This window comes from Chiloscyllium plagiosum, chromosome 21, assembly GCF_004010195.1.
Source record: "Chiloscyllium plagiosum isolate BGI_BamShark_2017 chromosome 21, ASM401019v2, whole genome shotgun sequence".
Taxonomy (NCBI): Eukaryota; Metazoa; Chordata; class Chondrichthyes; order Orectolobiformes; family Hemiscylliidae; genus Chiloscyllium; species Chiloscyllium plagiosum.
The window spans coordinates 11969735-11983531 of record NC_057730.1 but is presented as its reverse complement, the minus strand read 5'-3'; the positions used below and the strand labels follow the sequence as shown (position 1 = coordinate 11983531).

At 41.6% G+C, this 13797-nt stretch overlaps 1 protein-coding gene across 1 annotated transcript in view; it reads right to left on the bottom strand.

The window, feature by feature from the left end:
- Positions 1 to 5713: 5713 nt before the first annotated feature.
- Positions 5714 to 13797, bottom strand: part of LOC122560532 (mesothelin-like protein) — a 25743-nt gene continuing 17659 nt past the window's right edge. Inside the window, exons 2-11 of the mRNA XM_043711250.1 lie at positions 13042 to 13157; positions 12162 to 12193; positions 11451 to 11520; positions 10557 to 10738; positions 9674 to 9820; positions 8291 to 8424; positions 7962 to 8095; positions 7571 to 7665; positions 6434 to 6620; positions 5714 to 6051 (exon numbers count right to left, since the gene is read on the bottom strand). Of these exons, the coding sequence (XP_043567185.1) occupies positions 5963 to 6051; positions 6434 to 6620; positions 7571 to 7665; positions 7962 to 8095; positions 8291 to 8424; positions 9674 to 9820; positions 10557 to 10738; positions 11451 to 11520; positions 12162 to 12193; positions 13042 to 13108 (1137 nt within the window). The 5' untranslated portion in view covers positions 13109 to 13157 and the 3' untranslated portion in view covers positions 5714 to 5962. The remainder of the gene's footprint in view (positions 6052 to 6433; positions 6621 to 7570; positions 7666 to 7961; positions 8096 to 8290; positions 8425 to 9673; positions 9821 to 10556; positions 10739 to 11450; positions 11521 to 12161; positions 12194 to 13041; positions 13158 to 13797) is intronic.

The following is a 13797-nucleotide window of genomic DNA, read 5'->3' as shown; positions in this document are numbered from 1 at the left end:
TATTTTTTGGTTGCCCTCTGTTGGTCTTTGTAAGCTTCCCAATCCTCTGGTTTTCCATTGTCCTTTGCCACATTATATGCTTTCTCCTGAGGGTTTATGCTGTCCCTGACTTCCCTGGTCATCCACGGTTGCCTCATCCTCCCTACACCATGCCTACACCTAAGTGGTGTTCCCAAAGCTCAGTCAGACAAGTGAGGGTTTCCATTACCATTGGGATGCCCTGTAGTTCCTATGCTCCACTTTTCAGAATTTCTAATGACTATGCCAGTTGAAGTGCCTGTTTGATGGTGAGTTGGGTTTCAGCTAGTAGGTGCTTCTGCATTGTTTTATCATAAAGCCCACACAATTAACAGCCTCTCAGCATCTCACTTAGGGTTAAACCGAAATCCTATGCCTCTGCCAGTTATCTTAGTCTTGTCAAAAATCCCAATATAGATTCCCCTGGTCCTCGAACGGCCGGCTGAAGCTGATAATCTCTCAGAATTAGAGGAGGTTTGGGGCTGTAATATCCGTAACTAACTCCATGAACTCTTAGAAGGCTTTAGTGTCTAGTATCTCTTGAAAGTCAAGCCACTTATAACCGAAAATGCTACGGATCCAAAAGCCATCAAAAGGATTACTCATTGCTTTTCGTCTCCCACAATGTGACTTATCTGGATAAATTTTGCATTTTCTCCACATACTGGGCCCAGTCTTAGATGGCAGGATCAAACGAGTCAAGCTTCCCAAATAATGGCACGATGCCAGAAATGCCAAGGTGACTAATATTCTGGCAGGGAGATTTGCTAGAGCTGCACTGGAATAAACTAGTAAGGTGGGGGGGAGGGGGGGGGGTGGGGGTGGTGGGATCCAGGGAAATAGTAAGGAAAGAGATCAATCTGAGACTGGTGCAGTTGGGAAAAGGAGCGAATCAAACAGGCAGGGCAGGCAGGAACAAAGCAAAAAACAAAGTAGGACAGATAAATTAAACTGCATTCATTTCAATGCAAGAGGCCTAACAGGGAAGGCAGATGAACTCAGGGCATCGTGAAGAACATGGGACTGGGATATCATAGCAATCCCAAAGACATGGTTCAAGGATGGACAGGACTGGCAGCTTAATGTTCAAGGATACAAATGCTACAGGAAGGATAGAAAGGGTGTAAGAGAGGAGGGGGAGTGGCGTTTTCTGATAAGGGACAGCATTACTGTTGTACTTAGAGAGGATATTCCTGGGAATACATCCAGGAAAGTTATTCGGGTGGAACTGAGAAATACGAAAAGAATGATCATCTTATTGGGATTCTATTATAAACCCCCTAATAGTCAGAGGGAAATTCAGAAACAAATTTGTAAGGAGATATCAGTTATCTGTAAGAATAATAGGGCGGTTATGGTAGGACATTTTACACTGCCATAGTGTTAAGAGTTTAGACGGAGAGGAATTTATTAAGCGTGCAAAGAAAAGTTTCCAATTCAGTATGTGGATATTCCTATGAGAGAAAGTGCAAACCTTGATCTACTCTTGGGAAATAAGGTAGGGTAGGTGACTGAGGTGTCAGTGGGGGAGCACTTTGGGGCCAGCAGCCATAATTCTATTAGGTTTAAAGTAGTGATGGAAAAGGATCTAAAAGTTCTAAATTGAAGGAAGGCCAATTTTGATGGTATGAGGCAAGAACTTTCAAAAGTTGGTTGAGGGCAGATGGTAAAGGGACGGCTGGAAAATGGGAAGCCTTCAAAAATGAGATAATGTGAGTCCAGAGACAGTATGTTCCTGTTAGGGTGAACTGCAAGGCTGGAGGTGTAGGGAATGCTGGGTAAGTAGAGAAATTGAGGTTTTGGTCAAGAAAAAGAAGGATGCATATATCAGGTATAGACAGCAGATATTGAGTGAATCCTTAGAAGAGTATAAAGTCAGTAGGAGGATACTTCAGAGCATAATCAGGAGGGGGAAAAGGGGACATGAGATACCTTTGGCAAATAGGTTTAAGGAGAATGCAAAGGTATTTGATGAATACATTAAGGACAAAAGGGCAACTAGGGAGAGAATGGGGCCACTCAAAGATCAGCAAGGCAGCTTATATGTGGAGCTGCAGGAGATGGAGGAAATACTAAATGAGTAGTTTACATCAGTATTGACTGTGGAAAAGGACATGGAAGATATAGAATGTGGGGAAATAGATGGTGACAATTTGAAAAATGTCCAGGTTACAGAGGAGGAGGTGCTGGATGTCTTGAAATGCAAAAAGTGGATAAATCCTGAGGACTTAATCAGGTGTAACCTCGAACTCTGTGGGAAGCTAGGGTAGTGATTGCTGGGCCCCTTGCTGAGGTTTTTGTTTCATTGATAGCCATAGGTGAAGTGCCCGAAGACTGGAGGTTGACTAATGTGGTGTCACTGTTTAAGAAAGGTGGTAAGGACAAGCCAGGGAACTCCAGACCAGTGAGCCTGACATTGGTAGTGTGCAAGGTGTTGGAGGGAATCCTGAGGGACAGGGTGTACATGTATTTGGAAAGGCAAGGACTGATTAGGGATAGTCAACATGGCTTTATGTGAGGGAGACCATGTCTCACAAACTTGATTGAGCTTTTTGAAGAAGCAACAAAAAGGGTTGATGAGGCCAGAGTGGTAGACGTGATCTATATGGACTTCAGTAAGGCATTCAACAAGGTTCCCATGGTAGACTGGTTAGCAAGGTTAGATCTCATAGAGTACAGGGAAAACTAGCCATTTGGATACAGAACTGGCTCAAAAGTAGAAGACAGAAGGTAGTGGTGGAGGGTTGCCTTTCAGACTGAAGGCCTGTGACCACTGGTGTGCCACAAGGATCAGTGCTGGGTCCACTGCTTTTTGTCATTTATATAAATGATTTGGATGTGAACATAGGAGGTATAGTTAACAAGTTTGCAAATGACACCAAAATTGGAGGAGTAGTGGACAGCGAAGAAGGTTACCTTAGATTACAACAGGGTCTTGATCAGATGGGCCAATGGGCTGATGGAGTTTAATGTGAGGTGCTGCATTTTGGAAAGGCAAATCGGAGCAGGACTTATACATTTAATGATAAGGTCCTGGGGTGTGTTGCGGAGCAAAGAGATCTTGGAGTGTAGGTTTCTGGTTCCTTGAAAGTGGAGTCTCAGGTAGGTAGGATAGTGAAGAAAGCGTTCAGTATGCTTTCCTTTATTGGTCAGAGCATTGAGTATAGGAGTTGGGAGGTCATGCTATGTCTGTACAGGGCAATGATTAGGCCACTTTTGAAATATTGTGGGCAATTCTGCTCTCGCACCTATCGGAAGGATGTTGTGAAACTTGAAAAGATTTCAGAAAAGGGTGTTGCCAGGGTTGGAGGATTTGAGCTACAGAAAGAGGCTGAGTAGGCTGGGGCTGTTTTCCCTGGAGTGTCGGAGGCTGAGGGGTGACCTTATAAAGGTTTTCAAATCATGAGGGGTGTGAATAGGGTAAATAGACAAGGTCTTTCCCTGTGGTAGGGAAGTCCAGCACCAGAGGGTGAGAGGGTAAAAATTTAAGAAGGTCCTAAGGGGCAACTTTTTCACACAGTGGGTGGTGCATGTATGGAATGAGCTGCCAGAGGAAGCGGTGGAGGCTGGTACAATGACAGCATTTTTAAAAAGCCTCTAGGTGGGTATATGAAAAGGAAGGGCTTTTTGGATATGGGCCAACTGTTGGCAAATGGGACTAGATTAGGTTAGGATATCTGGTCGACATGGATGAGTTGGACCAAATGGTCTGTTTCTGTGCTGTGAATGTGTTGCTGGAAAAGCGCAGCAGGTCAGGCAGCATCCAAGGAGCAGGAGAATCGACGTTTCGGGCATGAGCCCTTCTTCAGGAATGAGGAAAGTGTGCCAAGCAGGCTAAGATAAAAGGTAGGGAGGAGGGACATGGGGGAGGGACATTGGAAATGCGATAGGTGGAAGAAGGTTAAGGTGAGGGTGATAGGTGAGGGTGATAGGTGAGGGTGAGGGTGAGGGTGTTTCTGTGCTGTACCTCTCTATGACTCAATGACTCTTTTTTTATTTCATTAAACAATACAAGTTACTAACAATGTTAATATGATCAGCCGTTCACAAGAAACAGCAATTTACAGGGGGAAAGGGCAACAAAGCTAATCTATGACTTTTTAAAAATTTTATTAAATAATACAGTTTATAAAACAATTGACATTAATAGCTGTATACAAAGAAACAGCAATTTACAAGGGAGAGGAGCAGCAAAGCCAGATTTATGACTCTATATCAGTCAGCCAGGGCTCCCTGATTGGCCCAGGTCAACAAGCCCAATAAAGGATCTCACCAGATTCCAACCACTACAGCCACATCCATTCAAACCTTTGCTTAACAAACATTTACCTTCTCAGCTTTAAAATTATCAGCTGATCCAACATCCTCTGTTGGAGAAGCTTAAGGTCCCTTTACACTCTGCACTACAGTGTCTCTGAGTTAACTCAACCTGGATATCTTCTAATGCCCTGAAGTGGTGAGCTGTGCAAAATATTGCTATGTCAAAGCTCACCAACCTCGAGATAATAAAGAACACAATGTCAGCACACGTTACCTCCCAAGAAAAAGTGTGTTGCTGTTTTCTATAATTACAAAAGAAAATTCATGGTCTTTGTTCTCAGTGCTGACCATTTCCAGCTAGTCAACTTATATAACAGAATTGACAAAACCCCATATACAATTCAATTTTTTTTATTGAAAATACATACAAAAGTTAATTTTCCAAATATATTAAGACTAAAAGAACAAATGTGTATTACATACATACTGGGTTAAACAGCAATTTATATAAATATGTAATGGTTAAGGCAGTAACTATCGTTTAACATATGAAGGCAGTAACTATTGTTTAACATAGAAGACAAAAGTCATATGGCAGTTTCCAACCTGCTCTTTCCCAAATTTATTACCTTAGTTCTTGCTGACTTAGAGTTAAATGCAACACAGGCAAGAACGTCTGTCGGCACTTTTCTCTGCTTGCCATTCTGTTATCAGTTCCAGAGCCCGGGGCTAGGGAAGGGGGTTGCAGTGTTACTGAAAGATGAGCTGTGGCCCTTATATAAATAACCGGATACTGGGCGGACGTGCGTACTCCACCCACTGATTCCTCAAAAACAAGCTGGCAATCTAGAACGGAGGCAGAATCTCAAAAAGGTAAGGCAATCAGCTGAAACAAGGCAGTGTCAGCTCTGCACATGTCCCAGTTCCAAAGAAGGTGTCAACTGGTGGATTCGAACTGGGAGACAATGGCGACTTGAGCCTGAGAGTCTTCACGTTCGGTTCTCACCCAAAAACAGACAGAAACCATACCTCTCACCTCTGCCCATTCCCAAGCCCTCGTTGGCTTTTACCCATATAATGTGACTTTTGCTTAGCTATTGGCTACATTATAATCAAGCCAACCAATACAGGGGCTTCGTTATGAAAACATGTATTAAATTAGAAAGATAATTTGAATTTTAAGCAGCAACTTCATCAGGAGTATCGGAGTAAACACTTGGGAGTCTGGTCAGTCGTTGAATGAGGTTCTATTCAATCTGCAACATAACTCCATATTCCTGCCTTTGTCCCTTAGCTCTTAACATCTGCTATAAAATGAACTATTGATATGGCATTCAATGCTGTTTGCCGAAGAGAATTCCAAACTTCTACCACCTTTCACTCTACAAAGAGTCCATGATAAGAAAATTCATAAATATTTCTGTATGAGATTTGGTAGGCAGTAATAAGATAAACCTTTATTGAATGCTTTTGGATTGTCATCATTCTAATGACAGCCCAGAGTTGCCCTAAATTATTTGTTTTACAATTGATCAGCACAATGCCTAGAAAGCTAGTTTACAGTCATTTCAACGTTATAAACAGAGTTCAATCTACTTGTGCTGAGCTTTTTAAACCTTCTTCAATATCCTTCATGATTCTTTCCATTTAACACAGTAGGTAGCATAATGGGATGAAACACTATTTATGAAAGGCATTGCAAAGTGATTCCCAACACAGCAACGCAGATGGAGAGCAGGAGACTGTAGCTGTTGACTGAAGCAGAACCAGGCACTGGAAAATAAAATGAAACGATAAGAAATATACTGTTAATAATTATCCTATAAAATATTCCTTAGCCTTTCACAAGTGGACATCTTTCACAAATATTACTTCATGCAAAGAGGCTGCAGTTATTCTTTTCAAATTGGCATTTTCTTTAACACCACAGTTAGAAATTCTTCCTGTTAAACTCAATAACACACGCAGTTAACTGGTTTGGGGATACCATTATGGAATTCGTAGTGACTCTGTGTAGATTAAATGCCTAAGCACACACAGTGCTCTCAAGGGCAGCACAGCTGTCAAACAAAAGATTTCCAATTTGTTCCCATGATGATGTTTCTTATCATAGCCAATGCTCTTGTCAGTGCTTAATAAATAAATTGCCACTTACATGGCAGAATGGAAAGATTCCCAAGTCCAGCCGGTGATATTCCACCTGTAAGGCCAATTCCCAGACTCATCACCTCAGCCACTGAATGTGTGTTAACCCAACGCCGCACTATTTCATGGTTTTCATTCTCTTTAAGGGAATTCAGGTTAATTCCAAGCAGATCTCGAACGTTCTGGGCAGTGAGTTTCTGAAAGATAAATTGGTCATAATGTTACAACAGGATATTCTCATTCCTGACTTCATGTTGTTCTTTAATGACATCAGAAGGTGGAAGGCGCAATTAAAATAACAATGTACATTGAAGGAAGCAATATGCAAACAGGGTGTTTAACCCGACATGATCACGTTATCATTTACAATCTAGATAAGTATAAAATCTTAATCATATATTTACCAACCCTGTTCCCCTTCAATCTCATCTACCTATTTAATCTGATCCTCAGCCCTAGCATGGTGCCTATCTCAATGTCTTCATTCTTTCATGTCTGCCAATCGTACTGTTCTGATGGATTTAATTCCACTTCTGAAATGATTCCCTCCAAACATTCTGAACTGTGCAGCTTTAACTGAATGGTTCCATGAATTGTCTTTTTAATTTGAGACATTGGGGGTGAAATTGCTCTTCAGAACTAACACATCTGGGCGGTAATGACGCACTTGTTGGTGATTGATCTTATAACACTCCACTTCCATCACTATTGACAACTGACATATTTATTGTTACATAGTTTACTTAATAATGGTCAAGCAATCAGAGTTTACTCGGTGTGAGTACAGCCTGGTCTGAGTACACATTGGTCTGAGTACACACCGGTCTGAGTACACCCCATTCTGAGTAATCCCCAGTCTGAGTACACCCCAGCCTGAGTACAGCCCAGTCCCACTTTAAATCTGGTTGAAATGTAATGAACTTCCTGGTTCCCTTTTCTTCACAGCTGAGATCATGATATTCAGTTGTTGTTTCTAGTTTAGGCAAGATCTCATAACTATAGCAGTTGTGCAGCAAGGAGGTGGCCTGTGGTGATGAACATGGGATGGAGTGAATGAATTCCTGTTGATGGGCACTGTGTCTAAGATCTGGTTCTTGTGTGATGTGTTAAAGAGCTGGATGTTGTTGCAGGCCTCAATGATACCTACTTCCACTTCCACTGGATTGAGGCTGCTGAATGTCTGGAAGTCCATGCTGATGTTGCCAGGAGCCAATCTTTGTAAATCAGAAGCTCGTGCACCACCTTTTAGAGAACAGAAAGAACTGTCAGCTTTATAATTATGAACATGAACTCTTCATAAAAATAGAGAAAAATGGAAGATTTAATTCATTTGGTATTAATAACAAGCTTTCCTGGTTAAAGCTTGCAATGAACTGCAAATTAATTGATTTGTATAACTGGGTATAGGTTTGCTCGCTGAGCTGGAAGGTCCAGCAAGCAAATCTACATCCAGAACCTGAACCTGAGCTACAAATCTTCTCAAAAAAATTTGTATAACTCTTCAAATTATCATCAAAGCAGATTGTAATGTAGCTTACCAATATATGGCTTGAGTTGGTTAAAATAGGCTTTGGGATCACCAGCAAGATCCTGGAATGCAACTTTAGCGATCCCGAAGAGTATGTCTTTCTTCGCTTGGGTACATGTGAAAATATTCATTGGCCTGGCTTTTCTGCAACAAAAGAGTAATGCATTTTGTAATCATTGACACTTAAGCAACTTAGGTAGTCTGCATTCATTGACGTTTGCCCTCAGTTATTCACAAAATTCTCCTTTGGACTTCTGCAGGTTTGTTTTGTCACAGCTCGGTCAAATAGAGAGTCAGAGAGCAGATTTGCAGAGTAGCTTTAGAGAATCTGACACTTACTTCAGTTCACTGGGAAGGATGGTCCTAAGGTTCTCTTCGCTCAGAGTACACAGTAGTGGACCACCAATCGCATCCAAAGCAACAGCGTTTAGTTGCCCAGATCTCTGCAGGTAATTTCCAATAATTACCTTGCTCTGAAATGAAAGAGAAAAGCTCAGTTTATTATCTTTGTGCCCCATACATTCTATAAACCCAGAATATTGTTGGATTACGCATTCGTCCTTTTCACTTCTTTGCACTACTTTGTAAAATATGTGAGAGCTTATCCATTTGTACAGGGGAAAATATTAGGAATTCATATCAATATAGGGGAAAATAGTAGAAATCCATATCAGTATGGGGAAAATAGTAGGTATCCACATCAGTATTAACAACATGGTTAGAGAGGCAGAGGAAAGATTTATGAGGAGGTCACAGCAATGAGGAATTTTAGTTCCATGGGCAGGTTGCTGAAGCCAGAACAAATCTCCTTAGAAAAGAGCGAAGGCTGATTAGACTGAGGTGTTCAAAGTCTGGATAGAGCAGCTAGGGAGGAACTGCTTCCTGTGGTGGAATGGTCAAGAACCAAGTGACATCAAGTTAAAGTGATTGACCAGTTAAAAAAACCGAAAGGCAGCACAGGGAAAAATATTCTACAAAATAAGCGAATCAAGAATTCAAAAGCAGAAATTGCTGGCAAAACAGTTCTGCTGAAGAATCACCAGCCAGGAAACATTAACTCTGCTTTCTCCTCACAGATGCTGCCAGACCTACTGAGTTTCGCCAGCAATTTCAGTTTTTGTTTCAGATTTCCAGCATCCGCAGTTCATCATTTTATTTAGGGATCAAGAATTCACTGTCTGAGAATGCAGTGGAAACAGAATCAACTAAAGCTTTCAAAACAGAATGGATGTGTCATCAGAAGAGAAAGAATTTGCAACTACAGCCTAATGGTGATGAGTGAGACTAGCTGATTTGCTCCTGCAGAGGCCCTGACACTGACACAATGGGTCAAATGGTCTCCTTCTGCACTGTGATAATTCTCTTATTCTATGTTTCTCACTGAAATGTAACAGAAACTAACAAGCAAAGTGCCTTTCTGTATTGATTGAGTCGCTCTATACTTGCAGCATTCAGTAATGTCGCTACCAAAGTTTTTTCTTGTCAGAATCAGGTCTGTATAGATCGAATTCTCTTCATGCACCATAGGTTTGTTTTAGCTCAAAGAACATTTCTAAACTAGCTGATGACTAATGTATTAGCACATCACAGGTAGCAATAAGGTTCCATTTTTGCCTTAGTTTTTCTCATCACTCATTGCAGCCCAAACAACATTTGAATTCTGGGCATAACGCGTGCTTTTTATCAGGGTCATACAATCAGAAGCTCGGTGCTAATCCATACCGTGTTCAGATTTGGGCTGTTGTTTAGAACAAGTGCAAGGGTATCTGCACTTGTTATGTTCCACATGCTGATCTCTTCAGGGCCGTACACAGTAATAATGAATCCCAGCTGTCGTATCCGTTCTTCTGGCAGTCCACTTGTGAATATCTGTTCCAAAATATCAAAAAGTGTACATTCAGCCAGATTAAAGTGCGCAAGATGTCAAAACTACACTTGTAAACTTTAGTTCTCTTATAGATTGCGTAGTGGTCATGGCTATCTCTTTCTTTCTCATGGCTACACAGCAATGGAAAGCAAATGATGGGACTGTGCAACACCAATGGGGCCCTTGCAGTGGGTCACACTCTTCGAGTCAGTTTTATATTGGTGTCCCGATGTCTTGTCCAATTGCTCAGTTCATACCCTTCAACTCCTGTTACACATTCTTCCATGAGTGTCTCAAGGTTGGGAATCTCACAGGTTAAATTCACTTGAAATCCAGCCACCTATCTCTGCAGCCTGGGTGTGTAGTTGAATCATGCAATTCACACTTCACTAAAACTACAATCTGATCTTTCTTGAGGGTCACCAAGATGCATTTATTTGGGCATCCTAAGACTTTACAAAATGAGCTACATGTTGAAGCAAGTACTATGACGGGAAGTTGAACAAACATATGTGGCAGAACACATTAGAGGGTGGCAATGACGGATTTAGATGAGGAAAAATGCAAGAAAGGCTTGAATGGAGCATAAACAACAGGGTGGTCTGATGGGGCTAACTGGCCTGTTTGTATCCAGTTTCTATGCCACCCTATGCATGGATGGTTCTTAGGGATTAACTATGTTGGATACTAGAAGTATACATCAAGGGAAGAATATATTTCCAAATGATGCAACCTTACCTCTCCCAGTTTCCTTTTTAGAACAAGAAGCTGATTTCTACTAAAAGCGATATGTCCCAGTTCGGTGAGATTTGCAAGGAGCACACTGTTGTTCAAGCAAGCGTCTAACTGTTCAGTAGGATACAGTGCAGGCAATAATGTATTGCTGGTCATATCTTTTGCAATGAAGCCATTGGTACAATCTGCAAGCACACAAACACATTTGCATTCGACACATGCAGATGTCAGTATATAGACACGTAACATACAGCCAGACTTGGCTGGGAATGGAGCCTGAGGTGTAGGACCTAATCATGCTACAGGTTCACAAGATACTCTGACACTGAGCCACATGAGGTGACATTAAAAATGATGACCAAAGGTTTGGTCATAGAATAGGGTTGTAAAGACTATCTTAAAAGGACAGAAAAGTACACGGGCAGAAATGTTTAAGAAGGCGAGTCCAGATTTTGGAGCCTTGATAACATGGTTGCCTATGGTCAAGTGATTAAAATCGGAAAAGCTGAAGAGATCGGCATTGGAAACACATAGATGGGCTTGTGGTCTAGAAGTGGCTATAACGATAAGGAGGTGTAAGACAATGGGGAGGTGTTTAAATAAAGAAACAGAGGTGGCTCCCACCTCAAAAATGTGTTTGGGCAATGAGTACGAGGTCAATGCATAAACAGGACATGCTGCCAATTTGGATGCAGATAGCAGAGTTTTGGATAGGCAGAAGTTAACAGTGAGTGGAAAATGGGAAGCTGACCAGCAGTGCATTGCAGTAATGAAGGCAGGAGAAAGTAAAGGCATGGATGAGGATTTCAGCGGCCAATGAGCTGGGGTGGGTCGGAGCTAGATGATGTCACATAGGCCTACATCAATAAACAGTTTGCCTCATTGCTCATTACTTACCAGTGGCACGTTTCACACGTCTTCTAAACAAGATCGGTCTGAGTCGTTGTGATCCTTTCTCACCAACAGCCTGCAGAGGGTCAAACAAGCTACTCACTCTTGTATTCATTTATATCATACATTTTAAACACATAATTAACTCAATAGCCATATAGCTTGTTTTAAAGACTGATTGACTAATGGGTGGCACAGTGGTTAGCATTGCTGCCTCACAGCACCAGGGACCTAAGTTTGGTTCCATTCTAAATGACGGTCTATGTGGAGTTTGCACATTCTCCCCGTGTCCGCACGTTTCCTCCAGATGCTCCAGTTTTCTCCCACAGTCCAAAGATGTCCAGTTTAGGAGGATTGGCCATGGGAAATACAGGGTTACAGGGATGGGGTTGGGTCTGGAGGGTTGGTGTGGACTCAATGGGCCAACTGGCCTGCTTCCACACTGTAGAGATTCCATGACTATGTTCCACAACGAGGAATGTGTCACTTGAAGTACCTTTGCTCTTATTGATTGGTTACTGCTATTTTTTAAATATTAATATAACAGAGCACAGGTCAACTTCTCACATTGACTCACTGCCCTTATCAAATCTGCACTTCTCAAACTTTGCCTTAATTATTATACAATATTTTACATCAGACTGATCTTGGAATGATTGTGCGCTCTCTAATTAAATTTTCAATGATATGCAAGAGATGATATCAAATTCCTCTTACCGACTGAGCATTCAAAATGGTCAGAAAGAAACCTGAAAGGAAATATCAGAATAATCTGTTAAAGGAGAGTTCCGCAAATCATTTGTTCATCAAAACGTACACACTTCATACCTCAGTGCAACATCTCACAGCTCATGAATGAACAAATCAAAGAACAAGAGAAACTGTTTCAGATCCCCTAACTCAAGACATGAGCAATTGAATAATAATTATCACTGATTTGATGGAGAAGGTCACTGTGTGGATCAACTGCTTACTCAAGGAGAGTATTTTTATAAGGTATGATTTCTCTGGTTAATATGCAAAGCAAATCTTATCACAGTATGTGTGAAAATAATAAATGAAACTAAATTAAATTAAAATATACCTGCTACTGTATGGAGCAGTACCATTGTAATATCCAAAATGAATCATTACAAAGTGAGGATATTACAAAGGAACAGAATGCTTCAATAACCTCCGAAACAACTAGATGCATAGTGCTACTTTTTATTTAACAAATTTTCCACTGTGAGGCATTAAGAGATTAATGAAAGAATCCTGCACTCCAATATATTCAGGAACTCTGTGGTATAGAGTTCCACAAATTAAATTGTTCTGAAGATAGACTTGAATTCTGATTATAGGCTTTTGTTCGTGATACCAAATCCAAAGTTCAAGACTTCTTCAGTCAGCTGAACACAAAATATAGTTCAATCATTTCGAGTAACAGGGCATTTCATCTGCAGCTGACTGTACAGTTCAGGATCCCTGCTCTGTAAAGCCAGAACAGGTCAATGATGCATTGCTTTCATTTCCCTGGCATGTCACAATTGTGGCCTGTATTAGGCCACAGATAGATCCCAAAATTGAAAAATAGCAATTAAAGGCATTAACCTACCAATGACAATGAGAGTTATGAGCTTCATTGGAAGGAGGCAATTGGACACTGGTGTATTTGCCATCATATCTGGTCAAATGTAACACTTTTTAGAACCAGAAACCAGTTGGATTTTCCTGTAAAAAGGGAATAAAGTCATGATTAGCATACACAGGGCAAGTAGCAGTGGCCACATTTTTCACGAAGCAAGTGCACCCCGAGCTTGAATGTTTGCTATACTTCCTGTTTCCTTTAAATGGGGCCGTTGAGTTATCAAAGGTGCAGTCAGTGCTGAGCTCCCACACTACACTAAGACAAGGTGCAGTCAGTGCTGAGCTCCCACACTACACTAAGACAAGGTGCAGTCAGTGCTGAGCTCCCACACTACACTAAGACAAGGTGCAGTCAGTGCTGAGCTCCCACACTACACTAAGACAAGGTGCAGTCAGTGCTGAGCTCCCACACTACACTAAGACAAGGTGCAGTCAGTGCTGAGCTCCCACACTACACTAAGACAAGGTGCAGTCAGTGCTGAGCTCCCACACTACACTAAGACAAGGTGCAGTCAGTGCTGAGCTCCCACACTACACTAAGACAAGGTGCAGTCAGTGCTGAGCTCCCACACTACACTAAGACAAGGTGCAGTCAGTGCTGAGCTCCCACACTACATTGAGACAAGGTGCAGTCAGTGCTGCGCTCCCGCACTATATTAAGACAAGGTGCAGTCAGTACTGAGCTCCCACACTACATTGAGACAAGGTGCAGTCAGTGCTGAGC